This window comes from Macaca mulatta, chromosome 9, assembly GCF_049350105.2.
Source record: "Macaca mulatta isolate MMU2019108-1 chromosome 9, T2T-MMU8v2.0, whole genome shotgun sequence".
Lineage (NCBI taxonomy): Eukaryota > Metazoa > Chordata > Mammalia > Primates > Cercopithecidae > Macaca > Macaca mulatta.
Window position 1 is genome coordinate 26,366,999 of NC_133414.1, and position 25,596 is coordinate 26,392,594.

At 42.8% G+C, this 25,596-nt stretch overlaps 1 protein-coding gene across 3 annotated transcripts in view; it reads right to left on the reverse strand.

Moving 5' to 3' along the window:
- The window catches only part of PRTFDC1 (phosphoribosyl transferase domain containing 1), a 108,762-nt gene extending 87,148 nt beyond the window's left edge, over positions 1 to 21,614 (reverse strand). For 2 of the 3 annotated variants that reach the window (XM_001101923.4, XM_015146641.3), the window contains exons 1-3: positions 21,536 to 21,614; positions 11,401 to 11,507; positions 6,535 to 6,718 (exon numbers count right to left, since the gene is read on the reverse strand). In XM_001101923.4, the coding sequence (XP_001101923.2) occupies positions 6,535 to 6,718; positions 11,401 to 11,507; positions 21,536 to 21,583 (339 nt within the window). In that variant the 5' untranslated portion in view covers positions 21,584 to 21,614. Of the gene's footprint in view, positions 1 to 6,534; positions 6,719 to 11,400; positions 11,508 to 20,601; positions 20,659 to 21,535 lie in introns of all 3 variants that reach the window. The other variant, XM_015146640.3, reaches the window with a different exon arrangement.
- Between the last annotated feature and the right edge of the window lie 3,982 nt (positions 21,615 to 25,596).

The window sequence follows — 25,596 nt, forward strand, 5'->3', positions numbered from 1 at the left end:
AGAAATAGTGGTATTTAATTTGACATGGATTACAATGGTGATAGTTTCAGCAATATCAAATATATTCTGGGCCATAGAACAAGTCTCAAAAAATTTAAAAGAATTGGAATCATACAAAATATAGTTTCTGCAACAGAATTCACCTGGAAACAATGCAGGAATTATCTAAAGAAAATCCCCCAAATACTTGAAAATCAAACCACATGAGACAACCAATGAGTGAAAGAGAAAATTAGAAAATAGTTTGAATTGAATGAAAATGAACACAATATATCAAAATGTATAGAGGTAGCTAAAGAAGTACTTAAAGGAAAACTTACAGCATTATATGTTTGTATTAGAAAACAAGAAAATCTCAAACCTATGACTCAACTTTCATTTTATGAAACTAGGAAAATAAAAGAAAGTTAACCCCAAAACAAACAGAAGGAAGGAAATGACATAAAAGCATAAATCAATAAAACGGAAAACATTAACACAAAAGAGACAATCAAGGAAGCAACAAATTGGTTCTTTGAAAGAATTAAAAAAACTGAAAAACCTTTAGGCATACTGGTGAAGAAAAGGAAAGAGACAGATGATACAATTTAATAATATCAGGAATAAAAGAGAGGCATTAAAGGTAATAAGGGAATATTATAAACAACTTTATGTTCAGAAATGTAAAAACTTAGATAAAATAGCAAATGCCTTGAAAGACACAAACTATTAAAGTTCACTCAAGAAAACTATTAGCCTGAATACTCCTGTATCTACTAAATCAATTTAATTCCAATTAAAAAAATCTTCTGACAAAGAAAACTCCATGTCAAGATGGTTTTACTGGTGAATTCTACCAAATACCACAGATGAATTAGTACTAATTCTACACAAACTCTTCTGAAAAAAAGATAAGGAGAAAATACTTCCCAATTTATTTTATGAGACAAATATAAGCCTGATACCAGAACCAGAAAAAGGCATTACGAGAAAAAAACAAACAAACAAAAACAAAAAGCCATGGTTTAATATCCTCCAAGCACTTAAATGTAAAATTCCTCAAAAAAATTAGCAAGCTGAATCCAGCAATATATGAAAAGGATAATATGTCATTATACTATATTAATGGAAAGATAGTCCAACATAAGAAAACCAATCAATGTATTTTACCATATCAACATATCTAGAAAAAACACTGATGATATTCATTCATAATTTTTTAAGAAAATACCAAAAAACCACTTGGAAAACTAGGAATAGAAGGAACTTCCTTAACCTGATAAAGAACATCTTGTAAAAACCACCAGTCAGTATTATGCTGATTGAAAACAAGGCAAGGATGTTTTCTTCCACCATTCTTATTCAGGAGCGTACAGGAGGTCCTAACTGGCACGATCATGCAATAAAAAGAAATACAAGGTCTATAAGTATAAAGGAATAAGCAAAATCATCTCTATTTAAAGAAGAAATTATTATCTTCATAGAAAACCCACAAGAATCTATGAAAAAGCTATTAGAACTCATAAGTGAGTTTCATAAGTCATAGGATTCAATATGCAAAATTAATAGTATTTCTAAATATTATCCATAAATAATTGGAACTTGAAATTCAAAGAAAAACTTACTGAATATAATAGGATCAAAATCATTAAATATGTAAGTATATATCTAACCAAATATGTCTAAGATCTGACACTTGAAAACTAGAAAACACTGAAATAAGATCTAAATAAATTAGGAGATACACTGTGTTCATGGAATGGAAGACTAAATAGTATTACAATGTCAATCCCCCCAAATTGATTTATAGATTCAAAGCAATCTTGATGAAATTCGAACGTGTTATTTTGTAGAAATCAGCTACATGATCTTAAAATTTATAAGGAAAGACAAAGAACAAGAATAGCCAAGAACAAAGTTGGAGGACACATACTACTTAATTTACAGAGTTATTATAAAGTTACAGTAATCAAAGCAGTGACAACGTAGATGAACAGACCTGATAGTGTCCAGAAATAGACCCACATACACATGTAAAGTAGGCTGATTTTCATGAAAAGATCAAAAGCAATTCCATGGAAAAGGATCGTCTTTTTGGCAAATAATCCTGGAATAATCAAACACTTCATGCAAAAATGAAAGGAAAAGGAATTGCAATCCATATCTTATATCATAGTAAAAAATTAACATGACATGTCTCATAGACCTAAATTTAAATCTAAAACTATGAAACTTTTTTTTTTTTTTTTTTAAAGAGAAAATCTTTGTGATCTTGAGTTAGGCAGTTTTCTTAGGTACACCAAAAGCATGATCCACAAAAGGAAACACTAGATTAACTGGACTTTTAAAAAATTTTTAATTATGCTTTTTGAAAAACAAAATGAAAAAATCTCACTGACTGGAAAATGTATCAAAACACATATCTAATAAAAAATTTATGGCCAATATAAAACTCTCAAACACAATAATAAGAAATCAACCCAATTTTTTAAATGGGTAAGATAGTTGAAAAAACACTTCATCAGAAAATTTATATGAATAGCAAACCAGCAAATGTAACTATGTTCAAATCATTATTTATTAGGGAAATGCAAATTAAAACCACAATGTGATATCATCACCTATTAGAACAGGTAAAATCAAGAAAAAAATAAGGAAAAACTGATAATACTAAGTGCTATTGAAAATATGGAGTAACAGGAACTGTCACATATTGCTGGCAGGAATTCAAAATGATTCAATCCTTTGGGAAAAGTTTGGCAATTTTTTTTTTTTTTGAGATGGAGTCTCATTCTGTTGCCCAGGCTGGAGTACAGTGGCATGATCTCGGCTCACTGCAACCTCTGCCTCCCAGGTTCAAGTGATTCTCCTGCCTCAGCCTCTTGAGTAGCTGGGATTACAGGTGCGCGCCACCACGCCTGGCTAATTTTTGTATTTTTAGTAGAGATGGGGTTTCACCATGTTGACCAAGCTGGTCTTGAACTCCTGACCTCAGGTGATCCACCCACCTCGGCCTGCCAAAGTGCTAGGATTACAGGCATGAGCCACTGCACCTGGCCAGGTAATTTCTTATATACATTCATCATATGACCTCCCATCTTGCCTCCAAATATTTACTTAAGGGAAGTGAAGTCATAAGTACACAAATACCTGCACGTGAATATCTATAGCAGCTTTACTTCTAATTGCTCCAAAATAGAAACAACCCAAATATCCTTCAGCTGATGAATGGACTAACAAACTGCACTCTATCTATATAATCAAATTCTGCTGGACACATACACACACAAAAGAAAAAAGAAGAAGAAAAGAAGAAGAAGGGAGGAGGAGGAGGAGGAGGAGGAGGAGGAGGAGAACTACTGATACTATAAACCAAAAATAAAATTCTAAGTCCCCCAACCATGGGGAATGAACCCCTCCTCTCAGCAAGGGCATTCCAAAGTTAACCTGAAAAACTTGTTCAGGCCATGATGGGAAGAAGCAGCCAGACATGCCTCATGTTGCCCTCCTCCCTTTAGGAATTGCTGATAGAATAGACCCCTTAGGTCTGATAAGAAACATTTACAATCTATTCTCTCTGAAGCCTGTTACCTGAAGGCTTCATCTGCATGATTAAACCTTGGCCTCCTCCACAACCCCTTATCATAATCCAGACATTCCTTTCTATTGATGACGACCCTTGCAACCAATTGCCAATCAGAAAATCTTTTAATCTACCCATGATCTGGAAGCCGCCACTTCCAGTTGTCCCAGATATCCAGACCAAACCAATGTACACCGAACATGTATTCATTGATAACTTCTGTCTCCCTAAAATGTGTAAAACCAAGTTGTGCACTGATCACCTTGGACGCATGTTCTCAGGATCTCCTGAGGGCTGTGTCACAGGCTACTTGTCACTCATATTTGGCTCAGAGTAAACCTGTTGAAATATTTTACAGAGTTTGACTCTTTTCATTGACAACACACACAATATGGATGAATGCACTATGTTATGATTTATTGATTTACTAAAGCTACATGATGTATGATTACATTTATAAGACATTCTGGAAACGGCAAAACTTTAGGTAAAGAAAACGTATCTGTGGTTTCCAGGGCTTGGGAGTTGAGGAGGTTGACTATGAAGGACACAAGGGCATTCTTTGTGTTGTTAAGGAAACTGTTCTATATCTTGACTGTGGTGATTTACATGATTATATACATTTGTTGAACTTCACTGAGCTCTAAAAAGGATGGATGTTACTGCATGTAAATGATGGCTCAATAAACCTAACTTTAATTTTTAAGAAAATGTTAACAGGTTTTTAAAATGCTGTTAACCAGGGACAAATATAATAAGGGCCAGGGCCAAGTGAGTAAGAAAAATCTGGTAAGAAGGAAGCACAGGGATTTAACCCAGAATGAAGAGAATCTAAAGAGAGAAAAAATTCTCAGGAGAAGATAAAACCAAGAAATTAGAGCTAAGATGTCTTCAAAAACCAGCTTCACTCTGGCCTGAGAGGTCATCAGGAAAACACAGAGTATCTTAAGAAATCAGAACTAATTTCCCACTGCTCTAGAACTGAGCCAACTGAGAGTCACATGAGGAATGTGGAAGACAGATTGCTGGCCCTGAAGACCATGGTCCCCTGGTGTACACACCCTGCATAATCCTCTCCACTTGAGTGTGGGTAAGACTCATAAAGGTGGCAGGAATTCGCATCAAAGATTAGATGACTAGTCAGGAGATTTTGAGTTCATCAAAAGGCAGGTTGCCTGGGTGAACATGATCTAATCAGGTGAGCTTTAAAAGAAGGGCTAAGATTATTCCATCAGACTTGAAGAAGCCAACAGCTAATGGTATTGTGAACGATCTGTGTGTAACTGAAGCAAACACCTGAGGACAACCCCTAGGAGTGGAGAGTCTACCAACTCCAGCCTATAGTCAACAAGGAAATGGGAACTGAGCTTGCCAACAGTCAGTGACCTTGAAAGCCTCAGATGATGTCAAAATCCCAACTAACACATTGATTTCGTCCCTGTAAGGTTCTGAGCAGAAAACCTAGCTACACCATGCCCAGATTTCTGACCTACAGAAACTTTAAGATAATACATGTGTCTGTTGGTTTAAGCCACTACACTTGTGGTGAGTTTGCCACACAGCAATAGAAGGCCAATTCAAAGAGTGATTCATGAATTAAAATGCATCAAGTTAGTTTAGTCAATGAGAATATTTTCATGGTTTGACTCCAAGGGCTCTTCACCCAATAGTAAGTTATTTTTAATGTTTTACTATGCATTAAATCAGAAAGCATCACAGAAGTTAACATCATAGAGGGAGGAGGAGGGAGACTAAGGAAACGACAGCTTTTTTTTTTTTTTTGGCAAGGGTTTCATTGTCATCCAGGCTAGAGTGCAATGGTGCCATCAGAGCTCACTGCAGCCTCTGTCTCCTGGGTTCAAGTGATCCTCCCACTTCAACCTCTTGAGTACCTGGGACCATAGGCACATGCCACCACACTCAGCTAATTTTAAAAATTTTCTTTTTGTATAGACAGGGTCTCACTATGTTGCCCAGGCTGGTCTCGAACTCCTGGCCTCAGGGGATCCTTCTGCCCTTGGCCTCCCAAAGTGTTGGGATTATACACATGAGCCACTGCATCTGGTTAGGAAACATCTTTGGAGAATAATTTCATTAATTCTGCCCAGTGGTGGCCACAGAAAGCCAGGATTAATGGAGTAAACTGGTGGAGAGGCCTTCCGCTAGAGCTCCCTGGCCTTGTTTCCTCACACTTGGCAATGTGCTGTCCCTACAGCCTTTTCTTCTTTAGTTCCAGGCCACAACTGCAGCCACCCAGGTACTAAGACTCCTCTCTGGGCTGGACACCCTCCCACAGGTCCCCAGGACCCACAGTGACATCCAGAGTAGAAACAACAAATCAGTGTTCACACTGACCACACTCAGTTGTGGGGCTGGGCACCAGGATATAACCACTCACTTTATCACCATAAAAGAAAGAACAAATCATTACTGCAGAATCCTCCCATATATGTGAAAATACAGAGACAGTCCCCACCCCACACCCTAAATAATATCGTTCGAATTCTTATGTTAGGTTGCAGTATTCTTGCAAATTAAAAAAAAATTACCCTGGCTGGGCGCAGTGGCTCACACCTGTAATCCCAGCACTTTGGGAGGCTGAGGCTGGTGGATCACGAGGTCAGGAGATTCAGACCTTCCTGGTTAACATGGTGAAACCCCTGTCTCTACTAAAAATACAAAAAATCAGCCGGGCACGGTGGCGGATGCCTGTAGTCCCAGCTACTCAGGAGGCTGAGGCAGGAGAATGGCGTGAACCCAGGAGGCGGAGCTTGCAGTGAGTCGAGATCGTGCCACTGTACTCCAGCCTAGGCGACAGAGTGAGACTCTGTCTCAAAAAAAAAAAAAACCACCCTTCATTTTCATCTCCATTTTTTAAAATTGCACTCTTCATTTTCATAACATTATTGATTCTTTTATCCTAAAGCATTGTTAAATCGAAATATCATAAAACGGAACTTGCAATAACTTACCCTGTAACTTTTTAGTCTGATGAAATCAACCTTCATAGAGACAAATCGATCTGAATTTCGGCTGATGTTCTTAAGGTGTTCTACGAGATCAGCACAGAATTTGTAACCTCCTTTAAGCACACACAGGACCATGATGTCACTATATCCTATGTCTTTCATAATATCCTTGGCCAGCCGCTCAATTCTGAAAGAAGGATAAAACATATATTAAGGCACAACTAATTCTGAGTATTTATGTTGCTTTAATACAAATGCATGATGTATTATTGTACATATTCGATTACTCAGGGGAATGTGGAGAAAAGCTTGGGACACAGAAACCCGCAGATAGAAAAGCTTTGTTAAGGTTGAACATAAGGTGTTCAAAATATACTTCTTCTTTTTTTTTTTTTTTTAAGATGGAGTCTCACTGTGTTGCCCAGGCTGTAGTGCAGTGGCACGATCTTGACTCACTGCAACCTCCACCTACTGGGTTCAAGTGATTCTCCTGCCTCACCCTCCCAAGTGGCTGGGATTACAGGCGCCCACCACCATACCCAGCTAATTTTTGTATTTTTAGTAGAGACGGGGTTTTGCCATGTTGGCCAGGCTGGTCTCTAACTCCTGACCTCAGGTGACCTGGCCACCTCGGCTTCCCAAAGTGCTGGGATTACAGGCATGAGCCACTGCGCCTGGCAGTATTTAGTGAATTCTAAAGAAGACATGTGATCATAAAAAATGTACATCAGAATATCTGGCATGCTCCTTAAGAAGGAACATTTGGGCCACGAGTGGTGGCTCACACCTGTAATCCCAGCACTTTGGGAAGCCAAGACGGGCGGATCACTTAAGCACAGGAGTTCGAGACCAGCCTGGCCAGCATGGTGAAACCCCGTCTCTACTAAAAATACAAAAATTAGCTGGACATGGTGGCGGGTGCCTGTAATCCCAGCTACTCAGGAAGCTGAGACAGGGGAATTGCTTAAATCGAGGAGGCAGAGGTTGCAGTGAGCTGAAATTGCACCACTGCACTCCAGCCTGCACGATGGAGCAAGGCTCCATCTCAAAAAAAAGAAAAAAAAAAAAAAAAAAGGAACATTTGTTTCCAACATGATGAAGTAAGGAGGTGAACACATCCTCTCCAGAAAAGCAACTAGAAAACTGGGCAAAACTGCCAACAACAACCATCTCATCATGTTGGAAATCAACCAAAGGCACACAACAAACTGAGAAGCATTTGATTTTGAAAACACTGAACACTGGGTGGAAACAGCATGAGTCTGGGGCATTCTTGTGTGGGGATGCTTTTATCACCCGCCCCTGCCCCCATCCCCAGCTCTGTTGTTCAAACAGGTAGTTCCATCCAGGTGGTGCATGGCCAGAGGGAGCTCACCTGATTGGGAACACTGTAAGCTAAAATGGTCACCTTGGTGGCAGGGCTCCATTATCGTGAGGTGCAGTCCCCGCTGAGCAGTGCACTGACAGGCTGACTGGGGATTTGATAGAAAGTTCCAGGGAGGAGGTTAGACAGTCATAGAACAGGGGCCCACAATAAGTTCTTCATGCATCTCGATTGACCAGAGGCTGTACATAAGCACAGCAAAGCGAGTTCAAGCCACCCACACATCCCTGGACAATGGAGGCTGTGTACATGTGCGGAGAAGGCACAAGAAAGCTCCGGGGAAAGTAAAAGTCAGAAAGATTTGAAAATGGTTGGAAATTTGAATCTATTTTCAAGCCCCCACGCACCCCCATCAGCAGAGACTGGCAGACTTACTGGCTTGACGTATTTGAGCACAACTTCTAACCAATTGAAGGCCAAACACTACTATTCAGACACAGGGCGATCCCTAGTAAGTGAGGCTTAAAAATAAAAACCGGAGAAAAATAAACCTCACAGACAACAGAAGTCACACAGTGAGGTGGGCGGATCTCTTGAGGTCAGGAGTTCGAGATCAGCCTGGCCAACATGGTGAAACCCCATCTCTACTAAAAATACAAAAATTAGCTGGGTGTGGTGGTGTGCACCTGTAATCCCAGCTACTTGGGAGGCTGAGGCAGGAGAATCACTCGAACCCAGGAGGTGGAGGTTGCAGTGAGCGAGACTGTGCTATTGCACTCCAGTCTGGGTGACAAGAGTGAAACTCTGTCTCAAAAAAAAAAAAAAAAAAAAAGTAGAATTTCACAGAGTGGAAGACAAAAAAAGGAAACAATAACAGCAATGAATAGAAAATAGGGTACTAAACTGATTATATCAATACTCATTTTAAATATGAATGGTCTAAATATAGCAATTAAAAGACAGACTGTCAGGGTGGATTCAAAAAAGATCTAACTCTATATTGCCTACAAAAAACTCACTTTATGGCTTACACTTGTAATCCCAGCACTTTGGGAGGCCGGGGCAGGCAGATCCCTTCAGGTCAGGAGATCAAGACCATCCTGACCAACATCATGAAACCCCATCTCTACTAAAAATACAAAACATTAACCAGGTGTGGTGGTGCATGCTTGTAATCCCAGCTACTTGGGAGACTGAGGCAGGAGGATCGCTTGAACCCAGGAGTTGGAAGTTACAGTGAGCCAAGATTGCGCCACTGCACTCCAGCCGGGGTGACAGAGTGAGACTCTATCTCAAAAAAAAAAAAAAAAAAAAAAAAAAAAAAGAAACTCACTTTAAATATAAATATAAAAACACAGATAGATTAAAAGTAAAGGGATGGAGAAAGACATGCTATGCTAACAATAATCAAAAGAAAGTTGGAATAGCTATTTTAATTTCAGACAGAGCAGACTTCTGAGTAAGGAATATGCAGGGATAAAGAGCATCATTACACAATAATAAGGAGGTCAATTCTGAAAAGAGACATAATTCCCAATATGTATGCTCCTAACAACAAAGTGTCAAAAACCTAATAGAACTGCAAGGAGAAACAGGCAAATCCACTATTTGGAGACTTTAACATCCCCTCTATCAGTAATTGACAGATCCAATAGTCAGAGAATCAGTAAGCATATAGCTGAACTGAGAAGCGCCATCAACTGACTGGATCTAATTAATCTAATTAACACATATACAAAACTTCACCCCACAACAGCAGGATATACATCCTTCTTAAAAGATACCAGTAAGAAAATAATAAGACAAGCCATAGGTTGGGAGTAAATATTTGCAAATCATATATCTGATAAAGGACTATTATCCAAAATATATAAAGAACTCTTACAGTTCAATAAGAAGACAGTTGAATTTAAAAATTGGCAAAAGACTCGAAAAGACCTCTCTCCAAAGAAGACATATGAATAGCTAACAAGTATACTAATGATTAGGAAAACACAAATTAAAACCATGGTGAGATACCATTAGACAGCCACAAGAATGGCTGTAATCAAAAAGACAGACAATATTAAATGTTGGCAAGTATGTGGAAAAACTGAAACCTTCATATGCTGCTGGTGGCAATGTAACAATGCAATGCAGCCACTTTGGAAAATAACTGGCAGTTTCTTACACTTACCAGAAAACCCAGAATTCCACGTTGAGAAGTCCATCCAAGAGAAATGAAAAGATATGTCCACACAAAACTTGTATGTGAATTTTTTTTTTTTTTTTTTTTTTTTTTTTTTGAGATGGAGTCTGGCTCTGTCACCCAGGCTGGAGAGCAGTGGTGCGATCTGGGTTCAATGCAAGCTCCGCCTCCCAGGTTCACGCCATTCTCCTGCCTCAGCCTCCCGAGTAGCTGCGACTACAGGCCTGTGCTACTATGCCTGACTAATGTTTTTTATTTTTTTGTAGAGATGGGTTCTCACTACGTTGCCCAGACTGGTCTCAAACTCCTGGCTCAAACAATCCTCTTGCCTCGGCCTCCCAAAGTGCTGGGATTACAGGAACAAGCCACTGCACTCAGCCCTATAAATTACATCTTAATTTTTTTTTTTTTGAGACAAGATCTCACTATTTGAGACTACCCCAGGTTAGTCTCAAATTTTTGGGCTCAAGTGATCCCCCCATTTCAGCCTCCAGAGTAGCCTGGATTACAGGTGCATGCCATAGCCCCTGGCTTATAAATTTATTTTAAAGGTGAAGACGGACATTCTTGGGCCCCACTCTAGAATATCGATTTGAAATTTCTAGACATAAAGCTTAAGAATATGCATTTTAACAAGTTCACTGGAGGATTCTCTTGTACAAAGAAAAGGCTTGGGGTAACCCTACCCAGGAGTCAATCATGTTCTGACTGATTTTAAATTAATTTAAAATTAGAAAATGCAGGTAAGAAATGCAAGAAGTTGTTTAAATTAGGAGCTTCCCAAACTGGTGTTAAGGGAAATCTCTTCTGAGCTTTATAAATAGGTAAACTGAGTACAGAGTCTCCCTTTACACAGAAATGGTTGGTTTAATTGTTAAAGTCAAGCAGGTTTCTTTTCTTTCTTCTTCTTTACTTTTGGCTGGAATTTCCATATTTTTAATATGCTAATGTTTGTTTTGATTTGTCAACTGAGAGACAAAAATATGGGAGATACAAAAACAAAATTTCCAAAGTTTATTTGATCATGGAACTGTCCCCCCTCTGTGAGGGTGGTTGGGACTTCTATGCCACGGAAAAGCCATCTTAGGACATTGTTATTTTGAGGCTGTTACTTATAATAGCTTATGTATGTATATCCTTCTTACCATATTACCATACCGCCTGAACAAATGTCCAGGTAAACCGTTCAGTTTAAGCATACATTCATTTTATTTCAAATTCACTGCCCTATATAAAAGTTTTCTCTACCATTATAAAAAGGAGCTCAGGAATAGGGTCCTAAAGTATAAAGTGGGATTCACACAAGTGTGGGCCAGCCCAATGCAGGACCCAGATTGACACAGGAAATCACACTCACCTGTCCACAATGATGCCATGAGGGATGAGGACATATTCCAAGTCTCCGTAATAGTGCTGTGGGTACGTGAATAAATTCAAGTCATACCCTGGCCAATCGTCCATAATCTGCAAATCAAATTATTTAGGTTATGTATTTTTTCATCAGAAATTTCTGTTTAAAACATAACAAAAGAGTATCATTTGAAAGCAGAATTCCCTCAACTTATGAAAAGTTGAGTGGAACAAGGTTGTTTCCACAACTTGATACAAGGCTTAGTACTAAAGAGAATGGAGCACTCCATTCCCAACTATTGGCATCATAAAATATTTGTTTTGTTTTGTTTTGTTTTCTTTGAGACTTTGAGACAAGAGTCTTTCTCTGTCACCCAGACTGGCGTGCAGTGGGGTGATCTCAGCTCACTGCAACCTCTGTCTCCCAGGTTCAAGCAATTCTCCTGCCTCAGCCTCCTGAGGAGCTGGGACTACAGACATGTGCCACTATGCCCAGCTAATTTTTGTATTTTCAGTGGAGATGGGGTTTTGCCATATTGGCAAAAGACCAATGGTCTTAAACTTCTGATCTCAAGTGATCTGCCTGCCTCGGCTTCCTAAAGTGCTAGTTTACAGGCATGAGCCACCACGCCTGGCCTATTATACAATAAAAATATGAAGTCAGTGTTTTATAGCTAACCCAACAGTATTATTTATGAGTGCATATGTGTAATATATAATTTGTCTCCAAATTATATAATTATCATAAATATATTATAATAAATAACATATTTATAATTCTAAAATACACACAGTATCATTATTATATTATTATACATACTACTACATTTCTATTTATTGTACGTGCCTCATCTGCCTGGAAAAGATTTCTTATTAAAAGTATGTATCTCCTGGGATCAGAGCAGACCCAAACTTTTGAGTGTCTAGTCATTACAGTAAAGACTTTAAAACGACGTACTACATTGGACACTTAAACTGTCCTATTAGAAACTGATGGTCCAGAAAATTGGCCTATTCACATAGTGGATGGACTGATTGTAAGTCTCCCTCTTGCTTAGGACTTGATGTACTAGTTTTATGGTCAGAATAGTAAAGAGGTGGGGGAGAAAGGGAAGGGGAAGGTGGAGTTACTTTTACTCTCGGAACATCAAGAAAAGATGTAACAATGAAATGTTATGCACTCAAATCATACTCTAGCTGTATACCAGTTTCCCATTCTTTTTTTTTTTTCTTTTTCTTTCTGGGACAGGGTCCCGCACTGTCACCCAGGCTGGAGTGCAGTGGTGTGATCTCTGCTCACTGCAACCCTGCCTCCCATGTTCAACTGATCCTCCAGCCTCAGTCCCCTGAGTAGCTGGTGTGTGCCACCATGCCCAGCTAATTTTTATGTGTTTTTTGTAGAGATGGGATTTTGCCAGGTTGCCCAGGCTGGTCTTGAGCTCCTGGACTCAAGCCATCTGCCTGCCTTAGCCTCCCAAAGTGCTGGGATTACAGGTGTTGTCCAGCACACCTGGCCTCAGTTTCCCATTCTTTACTCAGTCCTGCACACTTTTGACTCCTCTGTCCAGCTTTGAGCTTCTGAGGCCTTTCACAGTGCAGACCCACCCTAATTTCCCGGCTCAACTCCCTACATCTTTGCTTCCTGCCTTCAGAATGGTTTGCAGTCAAGTCAGGATCCTTCCCAGCTCTGGGTTTCAGTCACTCATTTGCCGTGCACCCCTTCATTCTCTCTCCCCCTTTCCTCCTCTACCTCTGTATTCCGAACTCAGAAGCCCAGGTCACACCCCACTTCTTCATGGAGGGCTTGCTGACTGCCCCCAGCCTCTGATCTGCTTTCCCAAATTCCTGGTGCCCCTTGTAGCTCTCTGTCCTACCCAAGGCTCCCATGCAGGATCCTTGAGAAGGCTCCTGTCCCTTGGAATTGTCACTGACTCCTTTCTTTCATCACCCTCAGGCAACACAGTAGAAAACTATATCTTCAATTCCCTCAAAATTTATCCAGGACCACCTCTCAGCACCTCCACTGCTATTCCCCCACCCCCAGGCCAGTCCACTGCCACCATCATTTCTCCCAGGACTGTCCTAGGAGCCACTACAATTGTCTCCCTGCTTCCACTTTGCAGCCCCTCCACATGGAAGCAGACATGCTCCTTTAAAAATGCACATCATAGCCAGGTACAGTGGCTCATGCCTGTAATCCCAGCACTTGAGAGCCGGGGTGGGAAGACCCCTTGAGGCCAGGAGTTAGAAATCAGCATGGGCAACACAGCAAGATCCTGTCTCTGCAAAAAATTTAAAAATTACCCTGGCACGGTGGCATGTGCCTGTAGTCCGAGCTACTCCGGAGGCTAAGGTAGGAGGATCACTTGAGCCCACGAGTTAGAGGCTGCAGTGAGCTATGAGTGCCACTGCACTCCAGCCTGGGTGACAGAGCAAGACCTTGTCTCTCAAAAAATAAAAATAGACAAACAAAGGACATCCTATCATGGCAGCCTTCTGCTTAGATTTTTTTCAAGGGCTTATCATTTTACTCTGAGTAAAGGCCAGAGTCCTCACTGTGGCTCACCAGGAGTTACCTGTCTGACTCATTCCTGGCACTCTTCCTCTTCCCTCTGCTTCAGCCGCTGTTCTCTTGCAAGTCCTCTGATCTGCCAATCACGCCCCTGCCTCCCGAGTTTTGCACTGGCACCTCCTCTTGCCTGCAACACTCTTCCTCCAGATTTCCACATGGCTGTCCTCTATTTCTTTCAAGTCTCCATTCAATGTCACCTCTGCAGAGAGGCCTTCCCTGACCTTCATAGCCTGTTTTACCACTGAATGACGTGTGTGTGCATGGATGTGTTCTGTCGGAACATGAGCTCCTTCTGGCGGAGACTTTTTCTGATTCATTGTTCAATCCCTCAGTGCCCAGAATGCTGATCTGGAATACGGTAAGTGCTCAAAAATGTTAAATGAATGAATGGATGACATAGTCTCCATCCTCCGGCTACCTGAAAACCTGAACTCCAGCCTGAACTCTCAGTTTGTCTCCTTGTGATAAAGAGCACCACTGTTCAAGGTTCTGGAGATTCCAGTGTCTCATATCCATTGGCTGACTGGTGGCCAAATGATGTATATCACCTATGTTACTTTTTAAGAGACAGACTCTCCCTCTGTTGCCTACACTGGAGTGGAGGGTCACAATCATAGCTCACTGCAGGCTCGAATTCTTAGGCTCAAGCGATCCTCCCACCTCAGCCTCCCAAGTAGCTGGAGAAAAGGAGTGCACAATGACGCTCAGCTTATTTTCTTTGATTTTTTTGTAGGGATGAGGTCTTGCTATGTTGCTCAGGCTGGTCTCAAACTCCTGGCCTGAAGGGATCCTCCCACCTTGGCATCCCAAAACACTAGGATTATAAGTGTGAGCCACCATGCCCAGTCAATCTGCATATTTGAAAAGTGTCTCATTTGCTCTTCCTCTACCGTCAAACTGGCTGGTGGGACTGCTGGATTTGCACCAAGCTCCTCCGGCTGCCACCCTGAGAACTCCTTGTACCTGCTATAACCTCTAACACCACAGCAGCTGGCCAGAGTCTAGACTACCAGCTCTACATGAGGAGACTCCAGGAGAGCCTCTGGCAGGCCACAGCAAAGACCAGACCAGGAGAACCCTGACTGGCCCCAGGCCCCAGGGGGATCACCCAGGTGTACAGCACTTTCTGGATCCCCTTTCAGACCACATATACTATCTACCCAACTTTCTGCAGCCCCTCCACCAGTGGCACTATTAACAGGTGGTCTTCTGAATCCATTCCTCCAACCACATCAATCCTTTACTGCCCCCTGCTCTGGTTGAATCTCGGAGAATACTCTCCACTCCACGTTCAAGAGTTTGGCTCTGACACTTATTACTGTGATGTTAGGGAGATGACTTACCCTCTCTGCAATCCAGTTTTCCCTTGTTTTAAATAAGACACAAACCTATAGATAGGGTTATTGTAAGGATAATATACTTAGAATACCTGGAGCACTGCATGGTGTATAACACATGATGTTTGACACGTGATGCCAAAAAAAGGAAAGAGACTAAAAGTGCCAAAAATGAATGCCAAAAATAGGAAAAGATGACAAGAAAATGACAAATGAAACAAACCTATAGATTAAAACTGTAACATGGATCCACAGCCCAGAGGCAGCACAGAGTACTGTGTTAAGAGCATGGACGTGGAAGTCTCACACACCTGGGACAAGTCTGCCAGCCATAAGGCCTTGGGCATATTACATTCTCTAAGTCTTAGTGTATTCATCTATGAAATGGAGTTAGTGCCTGCCTCATATGGCCATGGTGAGCATTAAATAAGATAATGAATGTAAGACTCATATCAGTATCTGGTCTACAGTACTTATGCAATAAATGCTGATCATTTAGATGAACTGAAACATCAAACATTTAACAACAAATTATATGTGTTAATTCATCTAAAGAAGTGCCTCAAACCTACATACCGGTCTTAGCATCTTAGTTAAAACTATACATTTGAGGCCTGGCACACTGGCTCATGCCTGTAATCCCAACACTTTGGGAGGCTGAAGTGGGAGGATCACTTGCCCAGGAGTGCGAGACCAGCCTGGGCAATATACCCCATCTTTACAAAAAAGAAAAAGAAATTGGTCTGGCGTGATGGCATGTGCCTGTAGTTTCAGTTACTTGGGAAGCTGAGGCAGGGGGATTGCTTGAGCCTAGGAGGTCAAGGCTGTAGTGAACCATGATCGCATCACTGCACTCCAGCCTGGGCAGCAAAGTGAGACTGTCTCAAGAAAACAAAACAAAAAGTATAAAAGTAAAAAATATATTTCTCTAAAACTGTTCTATAATCCAAATTGGCCATTATTTTCAATTAATCTGAAATAGTGAGTTTTCATTGTTGAGATGAAAGTCAATTCAAGATGATGGAAATACTGGTTTATGCTTTGTTAATTTCAATGGTGCATGCAAATTCTGTTGTAAATAAATTGAAACCTGTAGGAATGGAGGTTGCTATGAACTGTAGATAATTGTTATTCACGTGTTTTTTAAAAAATCAAAACCAGAGTCTGTAGATAGTTTCAGTATCACAGATAATATGCTCTAAGTGTATTCAGCACAATGCTTTCTCTGTTCAAAACAGCAAAACATAGCCAAGCTGGGGGAAGTGACAAACCCATGAACTGAGTCATTTTATGCAACATCCAAATCCCAGAACTCATTCTGATTCTCTTTTTCGCACTGAAGATGCACTGAAAACTTTGTAAGTCATTAAGAATATTTTTTTTTGTGCTTAGACTATTTTTTGCATTATTTTTCTCCCTGAGGGAGAAAACACATATAAGAAGCTAATCTCTACTCTTCTCCCCTGCTGAGCTCCACAGATTGACCCCGCTCTCTCCTTCAGGCCATAGCTCTCATCTGTCCTCCACCAGCAAGAGAAAGGGGGTCTCGTCCCTTCATTGTAATTCAAAGAATCCCAGACAGGAGTTCTGGGATTCCTGTCCCAGCCCCAGAGCCAGGGAGGGAGGTACCCTGGGAAGGGCCTCACCTCAAAACCACACATCTTGAAAAGTGGGGACAAGTGGTTTGCTAAAAGATTCCCAGGTTCTGCTCACAGAGGAACAAAGGAAGTTCGACAGGCCAACCACCTGGTATCCACATGCCTTCCTCTTCTGTGGTGGGTTTGCCCTTCCGAACGCAAACTCATTACCACCTAGTAGAGCTGTGCTTTCGATGGAGCTATACCTGATTACTTATCTCTGCTACTGCCATATTTTCACTGGGGGTGATGGGAAGCCAGCCATAACAGAAACACAACAATCATTTCAGCTTTTTCTCTTCTCCTGATTCCTACCAAACTCACTTAGGTAAGTACTAATGATGGCTCCCTTGATAATCCTTTGGCGAAAACCAAACCAGACAAAAACAAACAAACAAACAAACAAACAAAAACATGTCTAATAACCCAATCCCCAAAAGCCAGGTGGATAGAGAAGATCTTTCTCTCTCCCTGAGAAGTAACAAAGAGGTATCAACCAGGAATCTGGTGACTTTATTAGCTCCAGATCAAATGGCAAGCCAACTCCGAGCAAAATTTCTCACCTTAGGATCTACCTCTCTTATGTGGCAATTAGCATTTGCTACCATTTATTGTTAATGGTATAAATGTCCCACCTCCCCAGTTCAACTGAAAGCCATTGATAGGCAAGAGCCATCTTAAATCTCTTAATATTCCCTTCTCTTGCACAAACTTTACTTCTCGTTTCATGCTTATAACATCTGACTCTACATCCCTTGCCGTCTTTATCAACAAATTTCTACCAACTCAGAATTTTCTTCTCTACCTCATTCCTGGACAATTCCTTGGGTGATTTACTCCAATACCTACCTCGACAATCCTTCCAACAACTTCATCTTGTAGCTCCTCCACCAGCTCAAACTACATACCTAGCTCAAACCACATCTTTATTCCCCATTTAGCAATATATTCACATAGCCACACCAGTCCTACAGACAGCCCCAACCCCGAAGTTCCATCCTGGAATCACAGCTTCCTATGTAGCATAGTGATTGAAAGCTGGTTCAAATCCTACTACTGCCATTTGCTACTTATATGACCTGGGTGATTTACTTAATCTCTCAGTGCCTCAGTTTCCTCCTCTGTAAAATGGGGAGTATGCTAGACCTCCCTTACAGATTTGTGCTCAAGAAATGCTTGCTATTATTACCTGCCCTCTGCCCCTTTTTTGAGACAGGGTCTCACTCTGATGCCCAGGCTGGAAGGCAGTGGCGCGACCATGGCTCATTGCAGCCTTGATTTCCTGGGCTCAGGTGCTTCTCCCACCTCAGCCTCCACAGTAGCTGGGACTACAGGCATGCACCACCACGCCCAGCTAATTTTTGTATTTTTTGTAGAGAGAGGGTTGGCTGCCCAGGCTGGTCTCGAACTCCTGGGCTAAAGTGATTCACCCACCTCGGCCTCCCAAAGTGCTAGGATTACAGGTGTGAGCCACCACTCCCAGCCACCTGCCCCTTTTGAAAACTGGTACTAATTTGATATTTTGTATCCCATCCATGAGAGTATTCTATTCTCCCAGTAAACTCATCCTCTCCAGATTTCCCTTCCCTCCTGCCTTACCTGCCATGAGTTGCCTTCTACCAGCAGCTTCGATTGACTCTGAAATTGCCTGCTTATATCCAACTCGAGGTTAATCTAATTATTCCAAGTTCTACTGGAGAAAAGGATGTAAATGCAGGGACTATCTCCATTATACATGGACTATTTCCCACCTTGGTGGGCTCTCATACAAGCACCAAGCCCCATGGCAGCTGGTCCAGTTTATACTCATTTTTTTGTTTTTATTTTTACTTTATTTTATTTTATTTTATTTTTTTGAGAAGGAGTTTCACTCTTGTTGCCCAGGCTGGAGTGCAATGGTACAGTCTCAGCTTGCTGCAACCTCCACCTCCCGGGTTCAGGCAATTCTCCTGCTTCAGCCTCCCGAGTAGCTGTGGTTACAGGCATGTACTACCATGCCCAGCTAATTTTGTATTTTTAGTAGCAGCTAGGTTTCACAATGTTGGTCAGGATTTTATTGAACTCCTGACCTCAGGTGATCTACCCACCTTGGCCTTCCAAAGTGCTGGGATTACAGGTATGAGCCACCTCACCTGGCCCTCTATTCTCTTTATACCCCTCTTACTACCTCTTTGCATTTTTCAAAAAATTACCTTGCTTCCAGGAGGACCTCTGTTGACACCAATAGACTGGGCTATTTACAATGTTCTCTCACTTGTTTCTTAGACTTCAACAATTTACCTACTCTATCAGTGCATCTAGATCCACCTTATTCTTTTCTAAAAGTATCTAGTATGTTATGGTAGTACAAGTTGAGTACGCCTCACCCAAAATGCTTGGGACCAGATGTGTTTCTAATTACTGATGTTTTTTTTTTTTTCTTTGGATTTTGGAATATTTGCATTTACTTCCTGGTTGAGCATCCCTAATCTGAAAATCCGAAATCCAAAATGCTCCAGCCAGTATTTCCTTTCAGCATCATGTTGGCGCACAGAAAGTGTCAGATTTGGGGGCATTTTGGATTTTGGATTTTTGGATTAGGGATGCTCAACTTGTACTATATTTTAACTGTTCTACCAATGGAGTGGTTGTTTAAAAGATTCTCCCTACTAATGACTTTGTAATTGTTAAATACAGTGGCTGTTTTCCATCTTGGTATCCAACTTGCTGTCCCTGTAGCATCTGACACTTCTGATGACCTCTTGACACCGCCCCTCCCGCTCAACAATGCTCTGTTCCCAAGGCACCCACCACCCTGCCTGCCCTCCCACCCTTCAGCGTTCTTTCTCGGTTCCTTCAACCAGCTTCTCCCCCACAGGCAGCCTCCTACATTTGGGACTTTCCAGGCTTCCATCCTTAACAGTTGCTTTAATTGTTTTTTCCACATTCACTGAGCATTCCTGAACATTAAATATTATTCTTTCTGCTGATTTCCAAATCTCTCCAATCGCTCTCCTGAATTCCAAATGTGAATTTCACAAATTGCCTACAGTGCAGCCCGATCTGTGGGCCTTACAGGCACTGCAGACTCAATTTGTCCACAATGAACTTAGTGATTGCCCTTTTTGCGTTTTAGTCTCCCTCCCATCCATCACACCGCTAGGCTTGCCCCTCCTCCTGGGGCAACTGGAATGGTTTTTATAAAAGCATAAATCGGATACAATGATTCTTTTGCATTTGATATGCGGGTCTCCGCCTGCAGTCCACATGGCTACTCCTGTGTACCCTTCAGATCTTAGTTCAAAGGTCACCGCGGAGAGGCTGCCCTGACCACCTGAGCAAAAGCATCACTCCCCGCTTCTCCTCCAATTACCCTCTATCCTGTTACCCTCCTCCTATTGCACATCTCTACTGGAAATTTTCTCTATTTGTTTACACACTGCTTGCCTGTGTCTTCTCTAGAACGCAAGCTCATGAAGACAAGGCCTTTGTCTTTTGCACCCCAGCGCCTACAACACCTTCTGCAACCCAGCAGGACAATCAACTTGTGGAATGAATAAATAAATCAACACCTCATCCTTTAAGAAGGAAAGGGCCTGCTGTTAAATTAAGCACTGAGCCCCACATTTCAACCTGACCGGTTCTGTCTGAGTGTGTCACCTTTCCCTCCCCAGCCCACTTACTTTAGTTCAGGCCATTCATATTCATAAACAGATTATCTGTGAACGACAAGCTGATCCCTGGAAAGAGATGGCAAGTTAGCTCCACCCACCATCCTCACCACCATTGAGTTTCACATTGAACTTGACACAAGTTATAACCACCACCTTCTAGGAAAACCACTTCTCAGGGAGCAGGGAGGACGCGGCCACAAGGTCAAGAACGGATTAGATCCTAGCACACTGACCCTCTGGCTGACACCAACAGGAGTCTCAGTTCTGGGAAACCAGCATCCCACACCCTCCCATCCGGACACACTGCTAGATATTTTACATGCATCCTCCCAATTCGCTCCGGAGCCCAGCCTGCTGTTGCTCCCTTTTACAGACAAACCATAGGTCCCGCAGGAGCGTGTCCCAGAGCTCCTGCAGAGGCCTCCACTGCCAGAGAGCCCCCCAACCTGGGTACCAAAGGCTTCAGAGCTCAAGTTCTGTCAACTTGAGCTACTTTATTTCCTGGCTGCCTTCAAAACCCCTCAGTGTCCTTTTTAAAAACAAAACTTGAAGCCCGCTCTGGAAGAGGAGGCCCAGGAAGAAGGAGGCCTACAGAGCAGCACGCGGGTGTCTCGGCCCGGCCGGCTCCCAGAAGCTGCTCCCCGTGGCTCGCTGGGATGGGGACGGCTGGGCGCCGGCGGGACGCTGCAGGAGCGGGCTACCGGCCGGAGGACGCGGGGGGACGCTGGGAACTCGGGGTGAAGGGACGGGACTCGGCGTTTCCTCAGATTGGGGGCGGGGAGAGGAGGCCAGGGTCTGAGGATGGAAGCGATCCCCGCCAGGAGGGAGAACAAAGCGGTGGCCCGCTTTCTCTCCCGACGCACGGCAGGCATTTAATCTACAAGCAGGGTGCCAGGGAGGAAGGGGAGCGGGGCGAGCCCCAAAATCGGGAGTTTGCATTTACCACGACGCCTCGCCCGTAGTCTGGCGCCTCCTCGCTGCTCCCGGCCATGTTTCTCCCGGGGAACGCGGGAAGGGAAGACGGCGCGGGAAGGAGCTGGGAGGGCGAAGGTTGCGTGGGGGAAGGGACTTGGGGATGGGGACCCGGCCGCCCCGCCCCGCCCCGGGCCCGCCGGCTGGAAGCAGCGGCCTGGCGCGGATCCAGGGCCCCGGCGCGGCGCCCCCTCCCCTGGCGAGGCCGCGGGGGCGCGGGGAGCAGCTGCCAAGCCGCGACCGCTCCCCGTGAGCGCGGGCCCCGGGCGCGTCCCTCGCGGCCACCGCTGTCGCCGCCGCCGCCTGCCGGATGGTCGCCTGCAGCCCCCGGCCTCGCCGCCAGGCCCCGCGGGGACTCGGGAGCACGAGGCAGCCCGCGGCAGGAAGAGAACGTGTCCCCCAGGCCCCTGCTTCCCAGATCCACCGTCCTAGCCCTCGGGCTAACAATCTCCTTGGCTCTTCCCTGCCAGATTTCATGCACGCGATTGTCCCAAGCAGAAGCGTGAAAGAGCCTGCGAGCCGGCGTGCTCTTGGAGGATGGGCAAGTGTCCTGGATGTGTTTTCAAACCCTGGAGCCGCCACCCACCTCTCTCCACCTCCCCTCACCTCCCTCCACTTCCCCTCACTTCCCTCCACCTCCTCTCACCTCCCTCCACCTTCCTCCGCCTTTCTCTGCCTTCCCCCCATCTTCCTCATCCCAGGGCCTGGAGCTGGAAAGATTACACCCGATTGCTTTTAGGGTGGCCCAGATCTGCAGGGATCAGATCTGGGCTTTCAGGATCCGGCCTTTCAGCCTTTGGTCAACTGCATTCAGGGGAGGAGGGGGAGAGATTTTTTCACATTCTCTGCTTTACCAGTTTTGCAAGAACATCTGGTCAGATTGTAATTGTTCCAGGTTGCAGCTTTATTAAAGCAGTCACTCTCTTCTGATTAGAAATCCTTCTCGTATGAGTCTGTTGTTCATTTCAACCCCTCTCACATCCCTGTGCTCCAGTTCTTTGTCCACTCCTGCAGGGTCCTGCTTTTTCTGGGTGTGTCTTCAGTCCCCAGGTCCCTGACATCTCATCAGCATCTTCATTCACTCAACCCAATTCAGGTTGAAGGCCTGAATCCAAGAGAACTGAACACAGTTTTCCTGATGCAGGCCTCTTTTGTTCATCTTCGGATTCTGGCACACAGAGGGGAGAGGAATGCTGATTTTGCCTAGTTTAAAGGGAAAATAGTTATCAATCGGTTAATGACGTTCTAGATTGGAAAAATATTAGTCATTCAGACTTGGCGCCCTGGTCCTGCTCAGCAGGGCTGGCTCTTCGTGTCGTTTCTAAGCACCACTGCCTTGGAGGGTGCAGCTCCAGAGATCCTGAAATCAGGCTTCTGCTTGGGAACTGCCTTACAAAAATGAGGGGTGTTGTTTCCCAGCGCACAGGTAAACATTTTCTCTTAGTAATTGTCAGAGGGTGTTGTTTTGAGCCATTTTTGTAGTCTGCCTCTCACTTCTTTTCCCCAAAGTCAAGCACCATCTTCCCTTTTCATTTTCAAAGACCAGGCCCAGGAACCATATTCACCAGCAACTTCATTAAAATTTCCAGGAGCTGAAAAGTGCTATCATTAGGGTGGTGATCAAACTTGAGAGTTCAGGACTCTCTTGGGGAGCTGTTTAATGCAGCTTCACTGGGTGGGGAAGATCTGTGGAAGCACCTAGAATCCTGCACCTGCTGAGAGACACCAGATGGGTGTGATGTGGATGGCTCATGACCTGTGCTTTAGGGGATTCTACTAGACCATCTTACTGCTTGGATATCAAACTTAGCCATGAGGCTCAGTGTGGATACAGGGCCAGATTAGGGTGTACAAGGAACTTCAAAATATGTCACAGGAGTAGTTGCCATGCAGAAGTCAAAAAGCGACAACTTTGGTTCCAGCCTAGACACTATGGAACATGTAAGGGAAATGGTAGATAAATCATCTTCCCTTAGAAAGGCTATTAGTTTAAACGTAAAATCCAACAAGTTCACAGTGAAAAATGAAACTTGCTTGAAAGGCAACAATTATGAATGTGTGCTCAAGAACATCCTACATAGACTTATACAGGTCATCCTATAAAGGGCACAGAATGATGAGTAAATAGTTTTTTAAAATCTAATTCATTTTCTTTATTATCTTTGTATATTTTGATAATATTTTGTGCAGTCTGATTATACTTTGATACTTTGGAGAGCATTAACATAATACAAGATAATACTTGATAACCCAAACAGTATTTGCAAAGACCGGTATCCAGAAATAACAGCTCATCTGTCCAGGCTTTATTCTTAATCTTGCATTATGAGGATTTAGAGGCAAAAATTCTTTTTAAACCTCAAATTTCTCTTATGTGTTGTATTAATCTGTTCTCATATTGCTATAAAGAACTACCTGAGACCTGGATAATTTATGAAGAAAGAGGTTTAATTGACTCACAGTTCTGCAGGCTGTACAGAAAGCAAGGCTGGGAGGCCTCAGGAAATTTACAATCATGGCAGAAGGCAAAGGGGAAGCAAGCATGTCTTACCATGGCAGAGCAGGAGAGAGAGAGAGAGAGCAAGGATGTAGTGCCACACACTTTTAAACCATCAGACCTCGTGAGAACTCACTCACTATAACGAGAACAGTATGGGAGAAATCCACCCCCATGAGCCAATCGCCTCCCACCGGGTCCCTCCCCCAACATTGGTAATTACAATTCAACATGAGATTTGGGTGGGGACACAGAGCCAAACCATATCACATATCTAGTAGAATAGCTTTGGACTAGGACCTCTTTTTCTGTAACAATCCATGTTACTTTAGCCAATGAGTCTAAGCCAATTATATCAGTGTAATATACATCAATTTTCTCATCTGTAAAATGGAGCAACACATTTATTCTCTACTGCATATGATGATGAGATGAACGTGAGATAACATACAAGAGAATTCTTTGCAAAATGCTATGAAACTGTAATATATTATTAACCTGAGATGCTGTAAAAATGTATGACCAAATGTTTGTGAAATTATTCCATGTGAAAATGACAAGGAATTGTCTTTTAAGGTTGATGGGGCTAGGCACTATGACTTACACCTGCAATACCAGCACTTTGGGAGGCCAAAGCAGGAGGCTCACTTGAGGCCAGGAATTCAAGACCAAAGCTGGGTAACATAGTGGGACCACATCACTATAAAAAATTAAAAACTTAGCCAGCTGTGGTAGCATGGCACCTGTAGACCTAGATACTGGGGAGGCTGAGCTGGAAAGATTGCTTGAGGCCAGAAGTTTAAGGCTACATTGAGTCATAATTGCACCACTGCACTCCAGCCTGGGTGACACAGCAAGACCCTGTCCCTACAAATACATAATAATAATAATAATAATAATAATAATAAAAGATCGATGTAAGGTGAACAATCAGGGATAGTTATAGTCTAGGAATAATCTAGAGCTGGTATGAGAATAAATACAGAAAAATGATAACATTATTAAAATAATGAGATTTTCCATAAAAAGGGATATTTTAGCTCAGACTGTCCATTTCCTTTTCTTTTTTTTTCCTTTCCAACTTTTATTTTAAGTTCGGGGGTACACACGCAGGTTTGTTTGGGAAAATTGCATGTCACAGGGATTAGGTGTACAGATTATTTTGTCACCCAGGTAATAAGCATAGTACCTGATACATAGTTTTTTAATCCTCACCCTTCTCCCACCCTCCACCCTCAAGTAGGCCCTGGTCAGACTGTCCATTTTCTAATATGCCTTTGAAGGAGCTATAAGAATAAAGATGCGCATCTTTGCAAAGTTAATAACCAGCCAATATACTTGCATTTTTCTGTCATTCTCTTTATTACCTTTTAGCAGTAGGTCCCCTGCATTTTATTTTATTTTTTTTTAGTGTTTATATTGTGTTCACTTACATTTCTTTTTTGTTTTTTTTAGTTTTATTTTTAATTGACACATCATAGTTGTACATATTATCTATGGGGTACAGTGTGATATTCCACTACCTGTGTACATTG